Source organism: Clytia hemisphaerica, unplaced genomic scaffold (assembly GCF_902728285.1).
Source record: "Clytia hemisphaerica strain Z4C2 unplaced genomic scaffold, Clytia hemisphaerica genome assembly, whole genome shotgun sequence".
In the NCBI taxonomy this organism is placed as follows: domain Eukaryota; kingdom Metazoa; phylum Cnidaria; class Hydrozoa; order Leptothecata; family Clytiidae; genus Clytia; species Clytia hemisphaerica.
Window position 1 is genome coordinate 920103 of NW_027103974.1, and position 21983 is coordinate 942085.

A 21983-nucleotide genomic window follows, 5' to 3' on the forward strand; every position below is an offset into this window, starting at 1 on the left:
TGTGACTGTCTGTGAATAATTGTTTAAGAAATTTCTGCAAACTTTCAAGTACCCAGTCTGCTTGATAATCTAAGTTCCTCATTTCAATCAAAGAAGGGTAAAAAGTTATATCTAATGGCATTTCTCTGATGTCACTTTTGATGAATTTTTTATTTCAACCGCGGTGTTCGTTCTTTTATTTTCATGAACTCTTCCATGAAAAATTTGCTCATGTGTTTTAAACCAATTATATCGCTTCGCCCTTCACTCTGAATGAAATATATATGATCTTTATAGTTTTGCATTAGTTTTGTTTTCAAATAATTTCTATGGTAGCAGTCAGTTCCTTTACTCAACTCGACCATCTTGTCATAAATTTCAGTAAGAGTGTATGTTCTCAGCTCTCCGTCACCTTCGTCAAGCCTTTGGCATGCCTTTTTGAAATTTTCAGTTTGGATTGCCTCAGCTTCTCTACCTGAAGGTTTGTCGTTATTGTCGTCATTGGATTTGTTCAGACGGAAACAAATCATGCATACGATGTGGTATACAGCTTCCTCTGCAACTACGTCAATGCACCTCATCGGCTCTCTCTCGCGAACATTCAAGTAAGCGGTTTTTAATAGATAGAGTTTCCACTTTTATGGCAGTTGAATATTTAGGGTTGGTCTTCCTGTTAAACAAAAAACAGTTTTTCTTCCAATCAAAGACTGGCTCGGCGGAACACGATGATCTTAAACGTTTTGCAGGTCGGTTGTCTGAGTTGTCTGGGATACTACGCTTATCGATAGTCTTTTTCCTACATGATTCGTGCTCGGGGTACCTAAGGCACTCCCCAATGGTCGCATGAGGTTCCGTTCCTTATTGTAAATGTTTTGTAGTTTTTTTCGAAGCATTTCGATATAGAAAATAAGATGGGGCATGGTCAGATGGTCACACTTGCTGAAAAATCGAAAAATAAAAAGAAAACTAATTTTTCAGCCAATTTTCATGATTTTGATGACGTCACAAAAATACGAATTTGAATAACTTCTATTAGGAGAAAGCTTTTCACTTACACCAAAGGTGTAAATTAATATTAAGAAAGCGATCCACGAAAAGAAAGTTTAAATTCTTTGCTGACGTCGGCATATATCAGCCAAAACGGTTTTTTTTGCAAAATTTGTTCGGCTTTCAACTTGCGATCGATTGATGTATAATACTTGTATGTTTGGCCAAATTGAATTTTTAGGATATTTTGCCCTGCTGACGTCATCAACCTTGTCCTTAAAGGTTTTGTTTTGATTGAAAGGTCTGATGATGCTGATGTAGTAAAAACAAGTGCGACAAGATTAGAAAAAGATTTACATTCGATTGTAAATTTGCTCGAAATCAACTTTGCTATTTTTTTGGTTTACAAAAGTAATAGAATGTGAGGTCACATCTCAAAACAACTTTCGATCTTTCACTTGTTTGTAGGATATCATTGCGTAAAAAAGTAGCTTTAATTTATCTGACTCAGCATGAAGACACTGCCTAAAATAAGCTCCTTTTATTCCCGTAGAAAACCTTTAAATCTATAGTGTGGTCTTTGCTCAGTTACAATACGATACATTTTAGTAAAGCTAAATTTTTTTGTTGGACCTACCTCCGGGTGCCCCGGTGGAGGTTCTATAAATTAACCCATGTCCGTTCGTCCGTTCGTCCGTTCGTCTGTTCGTTCGTTCGTCCGTCTGTTACCAGCTTTTCTCAGGATTGGCTCATTAGTTTTTTCTGATTTTTTGCACAATGATGCAAAATGGCAACGCCCAGAACGTGACGGAGCCCGATTTTTAAGAAAAAATTTATTTGGGCAAATTTGGGCCAAAAACTACCTAAAAATAGGGTTTTTTGGACTTTGTGCAAAATCCTGTCATTACTTTTTTCTGATTTTTTGTACAAAGATGGAGGGCAAGATTCTCTAAAGAATGGCTGAAGTGATTTTTCCCGGAAAATTCTTATTCGCCTTAAAAAAAGGATTTTCGTATTTTTGGGGAAATTCCCTTTAACCAAATAAGAAAATATAGCTTTTAACAATGTTGACTCATTTTTTTTTTCTGATTTTTTGCACAATGATGCAAAATGGCAATGCCTACAATGTGTCGGAGCCCGATTTTCGAAAAAAAATATATTTGGGCAAATTTGGGCCAAAAACTGCCTAAAAATAGGGTTTTTTGGACTGAACGGATTTTCGTTTTTTGAAGAAATTCCCTTTAACCAAATAAGAAAATATAGCTTTTCTCAAAGTTGACTCATTATTTTTTTTCTGATTTTTTGCACAATGATGCAAAATGGCAATGCCTAAAATGTGACGGAGCTAGATTTTTGAAAAAAAATTTGGGCAAATTTGGGCCAAAAACTGCCTAAAATAGGGTTTTTTGGACTTTGTGCAAAATCCTGTCATTACTTTTTTCTGATTTTTTGTACAAAGATGGAGGGCAAGATTCTCTAAAGAATGGCTGAAGTGGTTTTTCCCGGGAAATTCTTATTCGCCTTAAAAGACGGATTTTCGTATTTTGGGGAAATTCCCTTTAACCAAATAAGAAAATATAGCTTTTATCTCTTTTCTGTTGACTCATAATTTTTTTCTGATTTTTTGCACAATGATGCAAAATGACAATGCCCAAAATGTGACGGAGCCAGATTTTTAAGGAAAATTATTTTGGGCAAATTTGGGCCAAAAACAGCTTAAAAGGTTTTTTGGGCCTGAATGGTTTAAGTGATTTTCGTATTTGGGGAAATTCCTTTTTACCATTTTACATTATTCAACACACAAGCTTTATTTTTCCATTCTGAATTTTTGTACAATTATTGTCACTTTTTTTCTTATTTTCATCTGATGTTAATCGTTAGGTAGGTCCATTCAGCATGTTGCTTGTTTTATATTTTGAGTAATTTTGCACGAAAAACATACGGGAATATTTGATACACGATTCCAGGTGATTATTATCGCTGCTAGGAAGAATGTAAACAGTATTGGACCAAGGATATCACCTTGCTTGACTCCAACAATGGACCGAATATATCTTGTTACTCCATCAACGGTAAACTTGACCTCATAAGGGGCCGTCCACATAGTACGTACGCACTAAGGGGGGGGGGGGGAGAGGGGGTCTTCTCAAAAGTGTATGCTTGCGTACAGGGGGAGGGGAGGGGTCAAAGGAAAATGTACATACGCAGAGATTTTTTCATAGCCCTTCTTTCATAACCCCCTGTTTTTTTGTCGACTTTTACGCTTGTTATACGCATCAAGGAAAAGAAAAAGTTTCTTGATAAACATTGAGTTTCATGTATGAAATAAAGCTCCGAACCAAACTATTTTAATTTGAAATTTTCTTCAACCGAGCAGGGGGGGGAGAGTGAATGAAAAAGTACATACCAGAGGGAGTATGCGTACGCTTGCGTACAGGGGGGGTACTCGATTTTCGACATTTTAGTGCGTACGTACTAAGTGGCATGAAGAGCTTTAAGAAGGCGAAGCATTTTGTCAGGAACACCAAGTTCTCTTGGCACACGGTCAAAGGCTTTGACTAAATCCAGGAAGAGTATCCAGGATTCTTGCCCGTGCTCACGTCGCTTTCTGACTGCTGATTTCATCGTGAAAATAGCCTCCATACAACCTCGACCAGGTCTGAAACCACACTGTGGTTCGATGGATAGACTTTTTTGGATCGGAAGTAAGCGAGCGTGAATAATATTAGCCACGATTTTATATGCTGATTCAAGTAATGTGATACCACGGTAGTTTTTTGGTCTCCTTTCTTTGGAAGAACAATTTAAACTACCGATGTCCCATTCAGATGGGAGCTTTTCATTATTCCAAAAGTTCAGTATAATATCTCTGAGTAACTCAAACAGAATAGGGTCCTGAGAGAAATTTCCATATCGATGCTGGAATTCCGGATTCTCGAGGATGCATTATTTTTCAGTTTTTGATGGACGATAGTATTTCAAGATCAGAAGGGGGATCAAGTACGTTTTCGTCATAGGTGGGGATTCTTCCAAAGAGGTTACTAAAGTGATCACTGAACACCTTGGCGTTTTGTTCTGCAGTTTCACAAGTTGTACCATCTGAACGTTTTAACAGTTTCTGGGTTGAAGGTTTTAGTTTAGTGAGTCCGTTTTTCAGATTTTTAATGGCGTCCCACGATTGTTTGGTTCTTTTACTGGAGATTATATTTTTTATTTGACTTTGAGTTCATGCATTTTTTGCAGATTTAACACATCGCTTCAGTGCTTTTCTTGCAGGTTTTAGTTTGTTGGAGCTTGCTCTTGTCCAACGTCTATACATATTTTCCATCGTAGACCATATTATGCTCCTAATAGGGTGTAGAATTAACAAAAAAAATTTGCCCTTTGAATCTCCTGCAGTTTTCGAGTGAATCGATTTTTAGTAAATCGATAGAACTTATCAAGGGTTTTTTTCGAAGTCTGAAAATCAAATATCTGATGCTAAAAAACGGATTGAGTGTGAAAAGTAGATAAAGAAAATGGGGTTATTTGTTAAATTTCGACCATCTGGTGCCGAGAAATGACATTTTTAAGGCGAACAATAGACTTTTTGGGCGTTTTCCGATGACGTCAGCATTTTGCTGGGAGCTTTTTTAGGAAAAATCATTCTCACAGCTGGATAGCCCTGATTTCTCCAAAAATGGTATTGTTTGTTAACTTTCGATGTCTAGATCTCGAGATATTTTGGTTTAAATATTGAAAATTATCGATATTTTTTGCTGAGTCAGCAGTTTTTTAGCATACTTTTACCCACCTTAAAAATGAATTATCTCATAACAAACCACTTTATCTACTTTTCACACTGAGTCCGTTGGTAACATCAGATATTTGTTTTTCAGGCCTTGAAAAACCCTTGATAAGTTCTATCGATTAAATAAAACTCGATTCACTCGAAAACTGCAGGTGATTCGAAGAGCAAATTTTTTTGTCAATTCTACACCCTATTAGGAGCATAATATCAAAAATTTGCCCTGATCTACAGGGATGCTCTACGAAGTGACACAATTCACTACCTGGGCCGCTGGTCAATTGCAATATTTCTTTTTTTGATAAGCAGAAATGATTTTATGAAGCCACAGAAAACCTAGAAAGGTTTTGTATATTACCAATTTTAAGACTTTTCCTCTTTTCTATGTAAGAAAGGTTTAGCAAAAGTAAAACCTTTTTTTCATGCGGCACGCATAACGTTTAAGGTATTTTGTTTTCATCTTCTTTTCTTTTAAAGAGAGATCTTTATAAAGTTTTAAAAATTTACTTTTTAAAATTAAAAATAAGAAAGGATTTAATCATTTGTCATATATACTAAAAATAATGATAAAATTTAGCAAAATAACAATAGTTTAACAATGATCATTACATTATGTTGCTGCGCAACAGCAGAAGTTGGGTCCACAATGGTTTGGTGTCCAGCTACATCCGCCTTTACCATAGCCATATGTCATTTGACTTATTTTCCCAGCGTCTGGTTGACGTCCGCTAGTGTCAATGGCGAGTTGGGGGTGTCCTTTACGGATATGGATAGCATCAAAACATCCAAAGCTGCAATAAAAGCACAATTTTTTACAACGCATAGAGTATCCACAGGCTACCCGTAGAACTTCCTCTATCTTTTTTCAAGCCACAGCAGGCGAAGCAAATAATGTGCCATCTTTACAAAAAGTAGACTACTTTAGACCATTTAAATTCCAGCAATTTGTCTTATTACTGCGCTTCCCGCCATACTTATCATTTATTTAATTTTCACAAATGTTCGTTAGTTAACTGCAGTCTACTTTTAGCATGTGGCACATTATTTTTCTTCTATTGCTGTGAAGAGGATATAAAGGTCTATCAATATGTCAATTGAATGTCTTTGTTATTATTTGTTTTATTGATTATGGTTCTACCTAGTGTTTTATAAAAGATAGCGTGGTCAGACCTTGTTCAGAGTTAGAAGTTACTTTTTGCTCCAAAATGAATAGACTGTTCTTTTGGTCAATTTTCTGGTTAAAAGCAGTAGCTTTGTGGTTTGACTAAGGAGGTAATTGAAAAGAATTAAATAGGTAATCATACTTTTTTCGTTGGTTATTGATAGTTTTGAGTGCAGCTGCTTTTACTTGCTGACACAAGGCGTTGCAGGTGGGTGCTGTTCCTTGGCAATCTCTTCGGATAGCAAACACAAAGCCAGGTTGCGATAATCGACTTGCGCAATAAGTTTGTGCCATTTCGTCGTAGTAGTTGTAACTTAATCCAAGTCCGCTGCATTTGGACATCAACATGACAGTGGCAAAAACAAAGAAAGTCCAAATCATCATCATAGGTAGTTTCGCAGTAATAGCTTTTGTTTGTTCCTCTGTTTAGTCTTCTTCTTCTTTCTTCTTCTTCTGTAAAAGCTTTAATTTTAACTGTTCTGTTTTGTTGTCAGGATTTTATAACCATTGAAGGGAATCACCATACAATCTGAATTTTGAACCACACTTTTTGTCTGAGTCATCATTAACTAATCTGATATTTGTTTGAATGCCTATAACTGAATTTTCAGAAAGCTGCTTAAAGTTTTTTGCTGGAAGTTAAGCAAGATTAATTATATACAGTAATTATGTTTTTTACCCATGTGTGCTGAAAGTATTTTGTTGGAAGCTAAACAAGACTAATTATATACAGTAATTATGTTTTTTACCCATGTGCTTAAAGTTTTTTGCTGGAAGTTAAGCAAGATTAATTATACACAGTAATCATGTTTTTTTTACCCATTTTCCTACTATTATTATTAACATGAAAATACATTGCACAGTGTCCCCAGGGGTCCACGCCTGCCCCCCAGAAAAAAGCAGGTCACCCTTTTTACCTCAGCCCCCATAAAATTCGAAAATGTTAAGTCTCCCCCTTTTTAGAATTTTCAGAAAATCTCCAGCCCCTCCCCAGTAAAAAGGGGGGGGGGCTGACACTATGCTATAATCAAATAGAACAAACAACTGACGCGTTTTTGATTGGAAATAAATAGCTTCATTTCCAATCCAGGATCCAGCTTCGTATCTAGCTCATTCAGGGCTTTGAAACCATTGCTACCATTAAGGTACCACTCCGATCAAAGATTTTGGTTGTCCGGGATGAAGAAACTTTTTTTCTAGAATATTTCGTTAAGTTTACCATTGATATTTTGTATTTTCTTTCAGCGTGAGGGTTATCAAACACAAGCTGTATGTTCCAATTTTGTCAAATTCAATATGGGTCGTTTATTTCATCGTTTCGGGCATAAAGTAAGAAAATGTATATTTATACCATTGAACAGAATCTGCATACATTTTAAAATAAAGTTGGTTTACGTTTTACAAAAATAATTTTGTTACTTTATACTACTTTAATGGGATAAATTTTCGCGGGGATTAAATTTCACGGTTGGGCCTATCTGCGAAATTCAAAAATTTCGCGGGTGGCACTATTGGGTGTCAATATTTTCACGATTTTGTGACTTTCACTGTCAAATCATACATTTTGGTTGTTGAAATACACATTATTTGCGCCTCTTTGATGCAAGTAACTATTCAAAAAGTATTTATTTGATATATTTTGAGTTTTGTTTAGAAATATTTCGCGGATGAGGCCCTTCCAAATTTCCATTGGGACTTAATTTCGCGGATTTTCGAGGATGACACCCAAGTCCGCGAAAGCCACGAAATTTAATCTCTGCGCAATTTATCCCATTAAAGTACCCCGAAGGTTGACTTGAAAATTTGAAGGGAAAATAAGTTTATCTGTTATTCGTTCGAACATCCTATTATTCGAAGTAAAATTTATTGCCATTGGAACTTAGAATAACGAATAGGTCAACCCATTTCAAAGCTGTTTGTGGAGTAAAGCACTTTAATGAATTGAATTTATTATCCATGTACTCATTAACCCTACGAGCATCTTGTCGTGGGGGGAGGGCAAAGAGACCTCAACTATTTCTTTCTGTCACTAGTCCCTTTTATTTGACAAATCAGCCTTTAGGAAAAAATTTCAGTCAAATCGAACGAGTCAATCAGATTTTGGCTAAGTTTACATTCTGGTCTGTAAAATACTTTGCAAATCGTCTTCAATTGCCTATTATCTTACACTAGTCAAAATTTCAAGGTCATAGCACTTGTCAATCTTGAGATTTTAAGGGGGCTGATGCTTCCCCTAGTAAAAGAATATGAAGATGCTCGAAGGGTTTTAATATTAATTTGACAATGTAGGTCCAGTGTTTTGGCAGTGACGTATGGACGCAAGTATGGTCATGATGCAGGATATCAACTAACCAATTGGATATTTGGAACTTTTGAACTCTTCTTGTTTTGTTTGGCTTTGAGTTATCAAAAGAAATTCCGATGTAGTGGTTAGTTCTTCTTCTTATTCAAAAGTATTAACTATTCAACGTCATTCATAAAAAGACATCTATTAGCCCGGGCGACAAAAACCCGTTTGCTGAATTCGATCTTTCTGATTTTTATAATGGCGATGGAATTAGTAACCGGTTTTAAGTCGCCCTGGGAAGACCCAGTACATTTTTCTGTGCTCATATTTTGATTTATTTAGAAATCTTGAGAAAGCAATTGTTTTACACGCAATGTCTTCTCGAGATGAATCGCATTTTGACATTATTCAACCAATGTGTTCGATTCTTATCCTTCTTTGGTGTTTGGGTTGATATTGTATGTATATTGGCTTTGAAGTCGGCAGTGTGAAATATCTCCCTGAGTTTACAAGACTGTAGCTTTATTCTCTCGTTTAACCACATTACATTATCGTGATAGGACAAAGGTTCTTACATCATTGATAAGTAATCTACAGGCAAAATATGTCAAATCATCTGATTATTCCTTACTAGTATAAGTTTTAGTCAGCTTGCTCATAACATTATACTGTATGCCGTTTCGTCGGTGATTTTATATAATATAATGTCAGAAGTACCAAAAAAAACAACACTTTTTTACTTAGATGAAGACCGAATATCAATCGACCTTGAAAATGAAAGTAACGTTATCAAGAAATTTTGTGAGGTATACAATTTAATTAGAACAATGTCTTCACTTTGATTGTGCTACCTTGATTGTGATTTTTTTTCAAATTTGAATGTCTTTAAAGCAAGAAATTTACTTTCTTTAAAACCAGTGAGCCTCCACTTAACTATATCAGAAAATTCATCCCTCCCAGTTATTATAAGACTAAGAAAAAACTGTTTTTAATTTTTTAGGGTTTCTTGAATTTGTATCAAGCAATATTTTGCTGGACTCAAACTACACGTTTTTTTATAAGAGCAAACTATTAAAGAACATACACAAGGCTTCGATGGCCAAAATGTTAAGAAAAGGTTAAGGATATTTCAAGGCTTTCTAAAACACCCGATTTCCTAGGAAAATGAACAAAAATACTCACAAAATGTGGAAAATAAGAACATGTTTAAGAACATTTTTAGGCTTAAAACTCAAAAAGAACATTTGAAGGCTTCAAAGATTTTAGATGTTTTTATAAAAAAAGCGTGTAAACATTATTTTTAAAGTAGGCTATGTTAGCTTTGACTACAATATTTGATATGTATTATTTTCTCATTTTAGAGATTGAAAATAGCTGATTATGTGTCGGGAATTGTAGCAGTATTCACTATCATCTCGGTGATCCTCTTCGCTAGTGTGTAAGAATAAATCGCTTTATTGTTTTACAGACACAAATTCTTCTATCCAGTTCTAATTTCTTGGTTCAATTAATTCATTCCTGTTCCGTCCATGGGAAGGTTAATCTCTCTCTCATATGAAAAATTGAGGCCTGTTGCTCTCAAGAAAACTTTTATACTTTAGGTCATTGTATAAGTCACCTTGAAGTACTGGTTACATTTCGAATAGGGTAGGGGCTGAAAAATATTCATATTGTTAGCTAAATGGTTCAACATGATTTTACTTTCAAAGGCGATTCTCCACAAGCAAGTTTGTCGACTGTAGTTATGTGCGAATCCTACCTTTTCCTTTTTTGACAAGCATGTAGCAGAGAGGCGTGGAACAACATTTTCTCTAAGACCTATCAGGTGGCGAACCCACAACGACTGAAAATCTAATAGTTTTACAGTATACAAATGTTTTCTATTTGTAGGAATGGTTATATACTAAGATGGTTCTGGATATACGTGGCATTGACTTCTTTCCTCGTCCTAATGTGTCTCGCCTTCGCTATTGCCATCGCAAGCAAAAAAGGCTATCGTAAACCTGCCTTGATCACAAAGGTAATAAAATATTGAGAACAGTTTCTATTCGATTTATAAAGTTTTCTCCTATGTTTTATGAAGGTTTTTGAAAAATTCCAAAACGAATTCAGCGAAAAACCTTCTTTATTTTGAAGGCGTCCAATATTCCAATGTTACCGCAAACTGTAACAATCAAAAGCAGGATCAAAGTTATCATTCATTCTTGAGTCTTCATAACTGTAACATAATAAATTTATAACCATGAATTGTTGTGCTCAACGAAAACTTTATTATGAAATACAACACTATGATTTCTCAACTTCAGTTTGGCTAGAAACTGAGAATGTCGGGCTGTGTGTGTATGTGTGTTCGCTAAAAACTTTAGGGCAGCCTTTTTTTATTTTTTTATTATTTTGCTTTTTGGGGCGTGGGGACGAGTTTTTCTCCAGAACGGGGATAAATTTTACGATTTTATTATGTATTTTTTTGTACTGTAAATTTATTCATTTTATAGTTCTGTTTCATCTCCGGAGTTCTTCTGACGGCACCTGAACGAATACCCATATTCATTTGGCAATACTGTGTCTATGGCAACAAAAACCATTGTAAGTATGAATGAATCAGGATGAATTACACACGTTTTATTATAAGTAAAAACTATATAAGAATATAAGGGTTCAATGAACAAAATATTAAGAACAATTTAAAATCATTTTAAGGCATTGCAGACTCTCGCACTAAAACTCAAAAAAGGTCGAAATAAGAACATTTTAAGAACATTTTTAGGCTTTAAACTCAAAAATTTTAAAGCGTCTAAAGTTTAAAAAAATTACGGATGCTCTTAAAAAACGTGTAGTAAAAATAATGTGAGTAGTTTTTGACTCTCTTCGAATAGGCTTATGCTTTGTTTTTGGTAGGCTGGTGAATGAAAAATTAACTCTGGCGATATCTAGATTCTAGGTCGGCGAATTCTTTGCAAGTGCAGTGTATTGATTAGCGTAAATATGTACTTGAAGCGGTGAACTGAATTTTTCGAACGGTGAATTGTAATTTTTTCTATCCTTGGAACGGCGAAATTTGCCGTTCGCCGGGCCTAAATAGGACCCCGGGTAAGTTAAACTCTTTTTTTCTATCGTGTGGAAACCATGTTAGCATTATTAGATTAACTTCCTTGAGAGTGGTTTCCATATGGTAGCAAGTGCACACACATAAAGAGCGAACCTCAAAAAAAGAGTGAGAGGAGTAACTTTTATCATCACGTAACAGCAGTTTTTTCTGTTTCGCAATTGGTATACCCAAACAAGCTGTGTCGTGCTTACTTTTTTTGAAACCGAGAACCGAAGGACACATACAAATTTTTCATAAGAACATCCAAAATTTTTGAAGCCTTCGAATGTTTCTTAAATTTTTTGAGTTTTAAGCCTAAAAATGTTCTTTAAAACATGCTCTTAATTTCACCATTTTGTGAGTATTTTTGTCTATTTACTTAGAAAATTGAATGTCCCAAAAGCCTTAAAATGTTCTTTACTCTACTTTACTTGTTCTTAATTTTTTGGCCATCGAAGCCTTATGTTCTTATATAGTTTTTTCTTATAAAAAATGTGTACGGTACTCTGGAGTTGATGAAAGCTACCACCCGTTTATACATTAAAAACCAGATTAAACTTAAAAATTATACCGGGTGCGCCACAAAAAAGTTTCTCTCTTTGAAACCAAATTTCTAGAAATCTAAACATTTTAAAAGAACCATTCCTAATTCATTGGAAAGAAGAAAGATTGACTTAAATTTTGATGGGTCATTTATTAAATTCGATTAATTAGATCAAAAGTTATGCTCAATTGAATAAAAATGTTACTTTCAGAAAGTGCTCGAAAACGTTAAAAATCGACCTATCAAATTTTCACTTTAAATTTGGCAATCGCAATAGCCTTTACATGATTAAGAGCATTTTTCATTAACTAAACAGATAACTTTTGAAACTGAAGGGTCGAAAGGGTTTAAAATCCTCATCAAAATTAATTTAATTTAGTTTTACCGAAATTTTCCTGATATTTTTGGTTCTAGACTGGATAAAGTCTATGTAAGGCTGGATCTACCTCGAAACCCATATTTGATGTATTTTTATGAATTCTACTAGATTTTTTGGCCTTTTTCTTTCTTTCATTGAAATTCAACCTTTCTTTAAATAACAAAAGGTCATTTAGACAGCTAATTATCATTTTTAATGACTGAACCGAAAATACTGATATATCATGTAATTATGCTTCTGTTTAATTTGATAGGTCGATTTTTCACGTTTTTGAGCACTTTCCGAAAGTAACTTTTTTATTCAATTGAGCATAACTTTCGATCTAATGAATCGAATTCAATAAATGACCCATCAAAATTTAAGTATATCTTTCTTCTTTCCAATAAAATAGGAATGGTTCTTTTAAAATTTTTAGATTTCGAGAAAATTACTTTTAAAGAGAGAACTTTTTTGTGGCGCACCCGGTAGTATTCCTTTATGAAAATATTGATACATTACTTCCCCATTTTTTACAGGTTGGGGCTCATACTATGACCTGTTTGATTTGTTTCTGCTGTTGAAGCTGATATCAATTTTCCTCATCTTTGGTGCACTTATCAAAGAATTCAATAGGTTCAAGGAGGTATGTGGAACTTTATAAACCTTTCGATATTCAATTAGTAATAGTAATGATATGACATTGAGGGAAATTAGGGATTAATACCCCGAGTTTCATTTTGAAATAGTTTGAAATAGCACGAACGAAGTGAGGGCTATTTCAAACTGTTTCAAAATGATACGAGCAAAATCCTGTCATTACTTTTTTCTGATTTTTTGTACAAAGATGGAGGGCAAGATTCTCTAAAGAATGGCTGAAGTGGTTTTTCCTGGAAAATTCTTATTCGCCTTAAAAGACGGATTTTCGTATTTTGGGGAAATTCCCTTTAACCAAATAAGAAAATATAGCTTTTCTCAATGTTGACTCATAATTTTTTTGCACAATGATGCAAAATGGCAATGCCCAAAATGTGACGGAGCCAGATTTTTAGTCCCCACATGAAATGTAATTGGAAGAGTCGAGGTCGAGTTTATCTGTGCCCGTGGGGACGAGCCTCTGAGAATGGGCTAAGATATTTGCAGATGTCTATACAAATTAATTTGAATTCATTTAATTAATTTACCATAACTACGATAGATTTTTCGCCTCGCTATTTTTTCGTGTGCCGTCCAACTGATCGTTCCAATTCTCTTTTTAACTTTTACAGAGAGCTCAATTTTCAATCTTGAAGGAAGTTCACAATTTAGAAGGGGCCACAAGCAATGTTGATGTATGATATGAACAACAAGAGGTTTTGAATATCTTCCCAATGACAAGGTATCACTGCACATTTTTCTGCACTCAAGTGAATTTTTAATTCAAATTAAAATCATCATTTTTCTTTATATTGTATTATTGTTGTTTTTTTGTATACAAAAGTTTTTTATTGTAATTTATTCAGACTATAATACGAAGGCTATAGTAGGCACGATACTATGCCTTTCAATAATAAATTTGAATTTTTTTTATAGAGATAGTTATTAAACGCATTTTTTTAAGAATCAAATTCTACCTTGATTGACGTAGAAACAAAAGAAAAAACTCAGTAAGAAAAAAGAACATTTTTGATAATACGTTAAGTTTATTGTCCCCGTCCTTTAATTGCAAACTGTTTTTTAATTTGTTTGGGATATTGTTTTTAATTTAATTTTGAGAAACAAATTGTTTTAATTGTTTTGTTTACATTTGATATACAAAGGATCATTGAACTTTTATTGAATCTCAGACAAAAAGTTCTTCCATTTGAAAGACCTTCAGCACAATTCTTAAGGTGAAAACCACTCAAGCGTACCATATCTCATCAATTATTCATAACCCATTCAAATTTTCAATAATGTAAAATTACAATTCGGCATATTCTTAAGACGTAGAACAAGAAAGTTTAGATTCCTTTTAATTAACTTTAATTGGATGAAGAATTAACCCAATTTAGGGGTTCAAATAAAAAAAAAATGAGGCTTAGGCTGCTAGTATTATTACTAGCCCTAGCTTTATGCTTGACAAATGCAAAACCACTGACGGATACCCAAACAGAGGAAAGTCCCGATGGTATGTTCAATTTTTATTGTTTTGCTTCTTTTTCATTTATAACTGACTGGTTTCAGCAAAGTTGTTTTCTAGGATAATATTTATTCCTGAGAAAGCAGTCCTAATAAAGTCTTTTCTCTTGATAGTTGATTTTTTTTCGTTTTTCTCTTAATTTTATTCACATATAGATTCCATTAGATTATGAATTTTGAGCTTGTGGACAAAATCTAAAAAGGACTTTTTTTTTGTTTGAATTTTCGGTTGGCTAATAAATGCTGAAACTTGCCAGAAAATTATCTTTAATTGTATCAGAAAGAACCGAGAATAGATTTTAAAATTGGACTTTATTTTCTCCGAAAGCTTAAATTAACCAAGATCAAATACCTAGCTTCTCCAAAAACCTTCTTATAAATTCCCTGGTTATTTCATCTTCTCTTCACACATTACAGCAACTCCAGAGAAGAAAGACAATACTCCTGAACCAAACACTGAACAATCACCAGATGAAGACCAAAAGTCAACAGAAGAGGTTGACCAACCTTCTTCATCAGAGAAAGAAACATCTACTGAATCACAACCAGAAGAAGCTTCAGAATCTGAATCCACCAAAGAGGTAGAAGAATCGAATGATGATACTACTGAAGGTGCCAAGAAGACTGAAGTCCCTAATAAGGTATTTTTCTTTTCTTATACAAGTTTGTTGCCAATCTATTGGCATTTTTAAAATCTATGGCTCAAACATGAGGTTTGAAGTACTCACAATTTAGTTAAGCGCGAGAATGTTAAAAAAAGACTTTCGAATTCTGTTTGATTATCTGTTTCATTACAACACTCTAAGTTGAACCGTTTATGGATTTAGAAAATCACACTGTTATACAAAATATCCAGTCATGGCATAGTACAGTTTGTCGGAAAGATATATTCTACAAAAAAATACACCAGCAAACATTAAATAGTTTTCATGTTTTAAGTAACTAGATGATTTTCGTCCTGAACAAGATGATAGGCAAAAAATTTTCTTTCTTTTCCACAAATGGAATGCAGTCAACGGAGTTGATGAGAAAAAAACTGAATTTCGGTTTTCTGAAAATACTTTTTGTTAATAGTTAGTAGTTTTTTCACGTAACCTTTCCCCATGAAAACAGCTCTGTTGGCTGCTTTTGATCAAACTTGCATGTTTTTATCAAATGATGTATATCAATTTGCTGTCCAAAAAAAGCCAATTTTTATGGTGAAAGAATCCTGAAGATTATCTTTTATTGATCTGGAATGTTCTTAGTTCCCGACCGAATAAGGTACGTGCTTTTCAAAAGCAGCAGTCAACACGGGTTGTTTTTAATGAGAAAGGGCTGTCTCTATCACACAAACAATTTGAAAGTTTTAATAATAATTACAAGTCTCAAAGTTTTATTGGGCACAGGCTTTCTCGTAAAGACAGCTCTGTTGATTGCTGACCTTTTGTTTCTTTTCACTTTTTTTTCTAATTTCTGAAAATTTTGATCAGTTCTTTAAATAACCTATTTACCTTTCAACCATTGCACAAAAAGGTTGCATGAAAAAAGGTTCTACCGAGGGTCGAATAACGTTAAACGGAGTATCATTGCTTTGCGTTAACGGAGTCGGTAGTACTGACATTTGACGTCATCGACCCTTGTAAATTGCTCACACTTATTTCAAGTGTCTTGTTGCTTTTTTACTCCTTTGGTGATTATCGAACGCCGTTGAACGCCATGAACTTGTACTATTAGACAAAATTCTTATCTTAACTTATCTGCTGCATTTTACGCACATTTACTTAATTTACTTCATAGCGGAACCAATCTAACCCCAGTTCTTTTATCGCATTCTCTTTTTTTTCATTTTTAGAAACCGAAGAAGAAGAAGAAATCTTCCAAAAGCAAGAAAACAAAATCCAAAGCCAAATCTACTAAAGAAATAGACCGTCGATATGGTATGGGCGGTTATGGCGGTGGTATGGGCGGACATCATATGGGTGGACATCACATGGGTGGACACCACATGGGACATCACGGTCACCATGGACACCATGATCACGATCACGGACATGAGCATTATGAAGAATGGGATCACCATGGAGAGCATGGAGACCACCACGGTGGAGGACACGGACATCACCACGGTCACCATGGACACCACGATCACCACGATCATGGTCACCATCATGGTTTCCACCACGATTGGCATCATGATCATGGAGGTCATCATGGTGGACATCACGGTCATGGAGGTGGAGGAATGATGGGAGGTGGAGGATACCGTCGTGATGAGCTGACTGCTAACAAGAGGTTTTTCATGCCATTCAGTCCTTTCAGTGGAGGAAATCCTGGACCCTTCAATGAGGGAATAGTTGATGTTTTTAACATGAATCCACTTCAATGGCCCAACCCCTGGACACGAAATTGGATCGGTGCTAACGAAGGAGGACCACCTGTCTCTGGTGTCTTCAACACACAATACCAAATACCCGCACTTCCTGTTGTAGCCGCTTTGAATTCAGGATTACTAAGCAATTCAGCGGGATCATGGGAAAGTCCGGCAGTGTTGGCTGGTAGCAGAAGATCATTAAAGAGCACTGGATGTCAACCAGGAGATTCTGGTAAACGTGGATGCGGATGTGCTGGTAATCATGAGAAATGCGGTGGACAGGGGACAGGGTACAGCGGTGGGTTTGGTTTGAACCACGGTGATCATTATGATGATGGCTTCCACGGTGGCCTACATTTCCCACTTGGTGGATGGTATGGTTGGGGTGCATGGCCATGGGGCACTTACGGTGATTTTGTCGGCCACCATGGTAATGCTGTACCATGTGATGTACCACACCACGAACATCATTTAGATAACAACAGTGGTTATGATGAAGGTGAAGGACGAGTTGGTCATACCGGTGGCTACGGTGGTGGTGAATACAGCGGGCATCACGGTGATTGTGGTCACGGACACGGCGGTTGTGGAGGTCATGATGGACACCATGGATCAGGATACGGTGGATATGCAGGTCATCACGGTGGTCACGGCAGCTACGGAGGAGTTGGAACACAAAGCGGACACGGTCATCACGGAGGTGGTCATGGTCACGGCGGCTACGGTAACCACGGAAGTTACGGCGGCCATGGACACGGACATTGTAGAAGTCAAATTCCTAAAAGCACAATCGATAAACCATTCTTACCAATGTCAGCTGTTATGGAAGACTTTTAGATCAATCAAATAATAATAGCCAATAAACACTATTTATATAACCGTCATAGTATTTTTTCATTGATTAATATTTAATCTTTTGTCATCCTGTGTTTCGTCTTGTAAATATTCTAGCATCCATTATTCAAAAAGAAAAGAAGTATGTTTTTGTTAATTATTTTTGAACACGTTTTGATTCGGACAGAACCGGCGGATAGAAGAAGAGATCTCGCATTAATTTTGAATTCGCATTTTATGCTTTTTCATCAACTCCGTTTACTACAATGAAACCTTTTTTAAGCTAAAAACATTTAGACCACATATCAAATATCTTCATAGTTATTCAAAATGAAATTAAATTTTTAAAAACCAACACTTTCGTAAGGACCCCTTTTTAGCCTCATTTTCAAGTATTGCTTTCCCTTATGACTTGTCAAGGAAAATGAAAAACAGTGTACTGTAAACACTGTGAATCTTCTATCTTTCTTAATCAGGACGCCGAAGCATCTGAAGAATCGTCAGACGATGTCGCAGATACTGAGGACAACACTGATGATGCTGCCAAGAGGGATTTCGGCGGTGGACATGAGGGTGGTGGCCATCACGGAGACGAAGGTGGTCACGAAGGCCAACACGGTCATCACGAACACGACAATCATCATCACGGTCACCAACATCATGATCATGGTTATGAATTCTATGAAGAATGGGGAGAGCATGGTGGTCATGAAGGTGAACATCATGGACACCACGAAGGAGGACATCACGGTGAGCACGGACATCATCACGGTGGTCACCACGGTGGCGGCGGCGGATACAAACGTGAGAAAGTTGACAAAACCAAAACCAAAACTGCTACCCCTCAAAAAGCTGAAGATGCCACTGACGGTGAAGATGCTTCCAAGAAATGGTGGTTAGTTGGAGATCACTGGGGAGGTTGGGGTCACTCCCACTGGGGACACCCTCACGCTATTGGTGATGGTGGTGGCTGGCAATGGGGTCACCATGGTTTACACGGTGGTCACGGTGGTGGCTACGGCGGCGGCTATGGCGGTGGTTTGGGTGGATACGGTGGCGGTTATGGCGGCGGTTTGGGTGGGTACGGTGGCGGCTACGGAGGCTACGGAGGATATCGCGGTGGTTGCGGTCATGGTGGCTGCGGAGGAGGATATGGTGGCTATGGAGGTCATGGATATGGCGGAAATGGCCATGGTGGATGTGGACACGGTGGTTGTGGTGGACACGTTGGTGGTCACTACAAGAGCAAAATCCCTGACTGTTGCAAATCCAAAGATCCAAAGGTCACCAAGAGATGTGGATGCCATTTGGGAACAACTGGACACGGTGGGTACCATTTTAGTGATCATGGTTCAGGGCATGATAACCATGATCATCGCATCCAAGGCCCATGGAGTTTCGGATATGACCATTTCGGGGATGATTGGTCTGACTGGGATCATAACACGCATTCGTTCCGTTATTTGACTGATATGACTCACTTGCCACATGATGATCATTGTGGACATGGCCGTGCATGTGTTCCATTGACCGGTGTTCACCGATTCTCACGATTTTATCCTTCTCTTCATTTTGAAGGTCCAGCTGGCAATGGTTTCTTCGGAGGACTCGGTGGTGGATACGGAGGACTCGGTGGTGGATATGGTGGACTCGGTGGTGGATACGGTGGACTCGGTGGTGGATACGGTGGACTCGGTGGTGGATATGGTGCCGGATTTGGTGGGTTTGGCCTTGGTGGCGCTGTCGGAGGTTGTGGATGCAATGCCGGTGGTTGCGGTTGCGGCCCTGGTTTCGCTCTTGGTGGTGGCTTGAACAATTACGGTGTATATGGACATTCCGGATGGCCAGTACGCAAATTCGACAACTACCGTGTTTGTCATAAATGCCACGATCTACCAAGCGGTGGATCACGATGTCTCTGCAAGAGTGTTCGTCATCACCCATTGTACTTACCTGTTGTTCATCGACCAGCTCACGTCTACATTGATTGCGATACCAGTGCACACAAATTCGGACACAACAGATGTTACGCCAGAGCTGATATTCCTACTCCTGAAGAAGAAAACACAGAGACTGGTGCAGCCAAACAAGGCGTGTTCTATCCATATGCCAACTATGGTCCATGGTCTGCCTACCCATGGTGGGGAGACTGGTGGGGTGGTCACGGTCATCATTCTTGGGGAGAAGGTCACGGTCAGGGTCACGGTGGTGGATGCGGTGGATGTGGTGGTTGTGGCCATCACGCAGGCGGTTGCCGAGGTAGATGCTCAGGTTGTGGACACCACGGTATGGGACGAAATGTTGGATTTAGCTTCGGTCGTGGCGCTCATCTTCAAGCTTACCATTGTAAAGATCAAGTTGAGAAAGTGAATGGAGCTGATGACCACGAAGATGCAACCACCAAGCGATTCTGCGTTCCCATTGGATACAATGGTGGATACGGTTTCCCATACTTTCACGGATATCCAGGAGTCGGTACGGGACTCTGGGGATGGGGATGGCCTTGGATCAAGAATAAGGTCCCTGGGTCCAAACTCAAAGAAAAGAAAGTGACATCCAAAGATAGCTCAGCATCCAAATCTACCAAGGATACTGCTTCTAAAGATACAAAGAAGAGTGCTATCCCAAGACGACAAACCAAGAAACAAACCATCCATGTTGGTTACGGATACGCAAGTGGCGACAATTATCGCCTCGGATACGGAATGGGCGGCATGGGTGGCGTGGCTGGATTCACATCACCCCACGGTGCACCTTTAACACAGTTCGCACGCTCACGAATCCCAGCTGCTGAATCAACAAAAGATGTCACCGGTACCAAACGAAACATGGCTTTTTCTCAAGAACCATCATCTACAGGATCAATGTTAGGACATCCAGTCACACACCCTGGGTTTACAACCATGGGATTCCCAGGGCACGCTGATTCATCTATCGAAGCACAAAAATCAAGGATCCCAAAGAAATTGTAAATTTATCGCAATCACCAACCTAATGTAAGTTTACCTCGGATTTATAATTTGGCTTTATACAGGGAACTAATTACGTTACGTTTACGAGAGAAACCTCCTTGGCCTAAAATCAAATGTGATATTTGTAGATATTTTTTTCTCGCTTCTGTTATTAAATTTGGCCTGAAGTTTTGATTTTGTTATTAAAAACCTTTTGATTTTTCATTGACCAATCAAACAAAAGAATCAATCATTATAATTGGTGTTGTGATTTATGTTCCTGTATTTTATCTTTTCAGGTCTAACCTATATTTGTATTACATCCATCCACTCACCATACAAGATGATGTTATCCTGTTATTAATTGGTGTTATAACGTCCCAATAGTACCATAGTTCGTCTTTATAATTGTGTTATTCTGTAATACGTAGCTCTTGTAATAACCCCATATTTGTTAATGTAGTTTTATGTATGTTTTATTATGTGTGTTAGATCATTTGTAAGATCATTCATTATATTATTAGGCGAGACCAATTTAATTTGTTGTTCTACGGGCCCGACCGACCCTATTTTCACTAAAATCAAAAAAATAATAATATTGAATTTCCACTATAATATATTTTACACACTATTTATTTGTAAGAATCAAATTTGAATATAACGCTGAAAATTAATTCAAGAAATTGAAAAATTTTGAAAATCAAGCATTTCATACACTAAGATTTTATTTTGATCTTCATCGAAAAAAAGGGAATTTTTGAATTAGATATTTTTTGGAAAACATTTTCGGTACTTTGCCAACCCTGATAAAGGAAAAATTTATTCTTATTTTACCGACCGACCGACCCATATTTTGCTAACGATCTGCCCGTAGAACAACAAATTAAATTGGTCTCGCCTTATTTAACAAAATAGTCGTGTTATATGATTTTAACCATTTGTACAATAGATTTTATTCTAATAGAAAAATTAATCAAAGTCAATTTGATTTAGGTTCACATTTATGTTGTCTCCAAGAGTGCAGGTCAAATTTTATCTCACCCACAACCAAAAAAATTTTTCCCAAAATTGCTATCCCGAAAAATCTCGTTTTTTCTTCCCTATGAGAAGTCAAAGTTACCTCACAAGATTTTAGCAATTCCTAGAATGCTTCGTTTATGTCAAATAGCATGTTGGGATAGTGTGAAGAAGTTGGAAATGGGCGAGATAAATCTTTTGCCTGTAATTTCGAATTTTATATTTAGATTTCGAAGTAAACACGAAGATTACATATATTGATTACAGCTCAAAAAACTCCTTGCTATTTCACTTAAGAGGACTTTTTTGATCGAAACTTTCAAAGGTTAGGGTTGGTCCTGTCGAATGTAACATACGTCTGTAAGCCACATATTAATCAACTTTTTAAATGAATTATTACTATATGGCATAAATTGTCAAATGAACTTAATTTAATGTGGATGAAAATATGTTTGGCATAAGATTAGATAAGATTTAGA

At 36.7% G+C, this 21983-nt stretch overlaps 2 protein-coding genes across 3 annotated transcripts in view; both read left to right on the forward strand.

Annotated features, from left to right (window-relative positions):
• The window catches only part of LOC136810649 (uncharacterized), a 28846-nt gene extending 14997 nt beyond the window's left edge, over nt 1-13849 (forward strand). Inside the window, exons 3-10 of the mRNA XM_067067218.1 lie at nt 7161-7244; nt 8205-8344; nt 8947-9008; nt 9564-9640; nt 10093-10222; nt 10698-10788; nt 12729-12835; nt 13458-13849. Coding sequence (XP_066923319.1) covers nt 7161-7244; nt 8205-8344; nt 8947-9008; nt 9564-9640; nt 10093-10222; nt 10698-10788; nt 12729-12835; nt 13458-13526 — 760 coding nt within the window. The 3' untranslated portion in view covers nt 13527-13849. The remainder of the gene's footprint in view (nt 1-7160; nt 7245-8204; nt 8345-8946; nt 9009-9563; nt 9641-10092; nt 10223-10697; nt 10789-12728; nt 12836-13457) is intronic.
• Nucleotides 13850-14142: 293 nt separating this feature from the next.
• Nucleotides 14143-21470, forward strand: LOC136810650 (PE-PGRS family protein PE_PGRS4-like). 2 transcript variants are annotated; one of them, XM_067067220.1, is made up of 5 exons: nt 14143-14338; nt 14767-14990; nt 18013-18862; nt 19115-20532; nt 20787-21181. In XM_067067220.1, exons 1-4 carry the CDS (start codon nt 14242-14244, stop codon nt 20506-20508), a joined length of 2565 nt encoding a protein of 854 aa, XP_066923321.1. In that variant the 5' UTR covers nt 14143-14241; the 3' UTR covers nt 20509-20532; nt 20787-21181. The 2 variants fall into 2 exon arrangements, with proteins under 2 accessions (XP_066923321.1, XP_066923320.1); XM_067067219.1 differs by having other exon boundaries at nt 18013-20532; nt 20787-21470.
• The last annotated feature ends 513 nt before the right edge of the window (nt 21471-21983 follow it).

Bases quoted from the DNA above. Each gene is read 5' to 3' on its own strand.
- LOC136810650 (XM_067067219.1), top strand. From the start codon at position 14,242: ATGAGGCTTAGGCTGCTAGTATTATTACTAGCCCTAGCTTTATGCTTG. The intron at 14,339-14,766 runs GTATGTTCAATT...CACACATTACAG, and splicing joins AACAGAGGAAAGTCCCGATG to CAACTCCAGAGAAGAAAGAC. The intron at 14,991-18,012 runs GTATTTTTCTTT...TTTCTTAATCAG, and splicing joins AGACTGAAGTCCCTAATAAG to GACGCCGAAGCATCTGAAGA.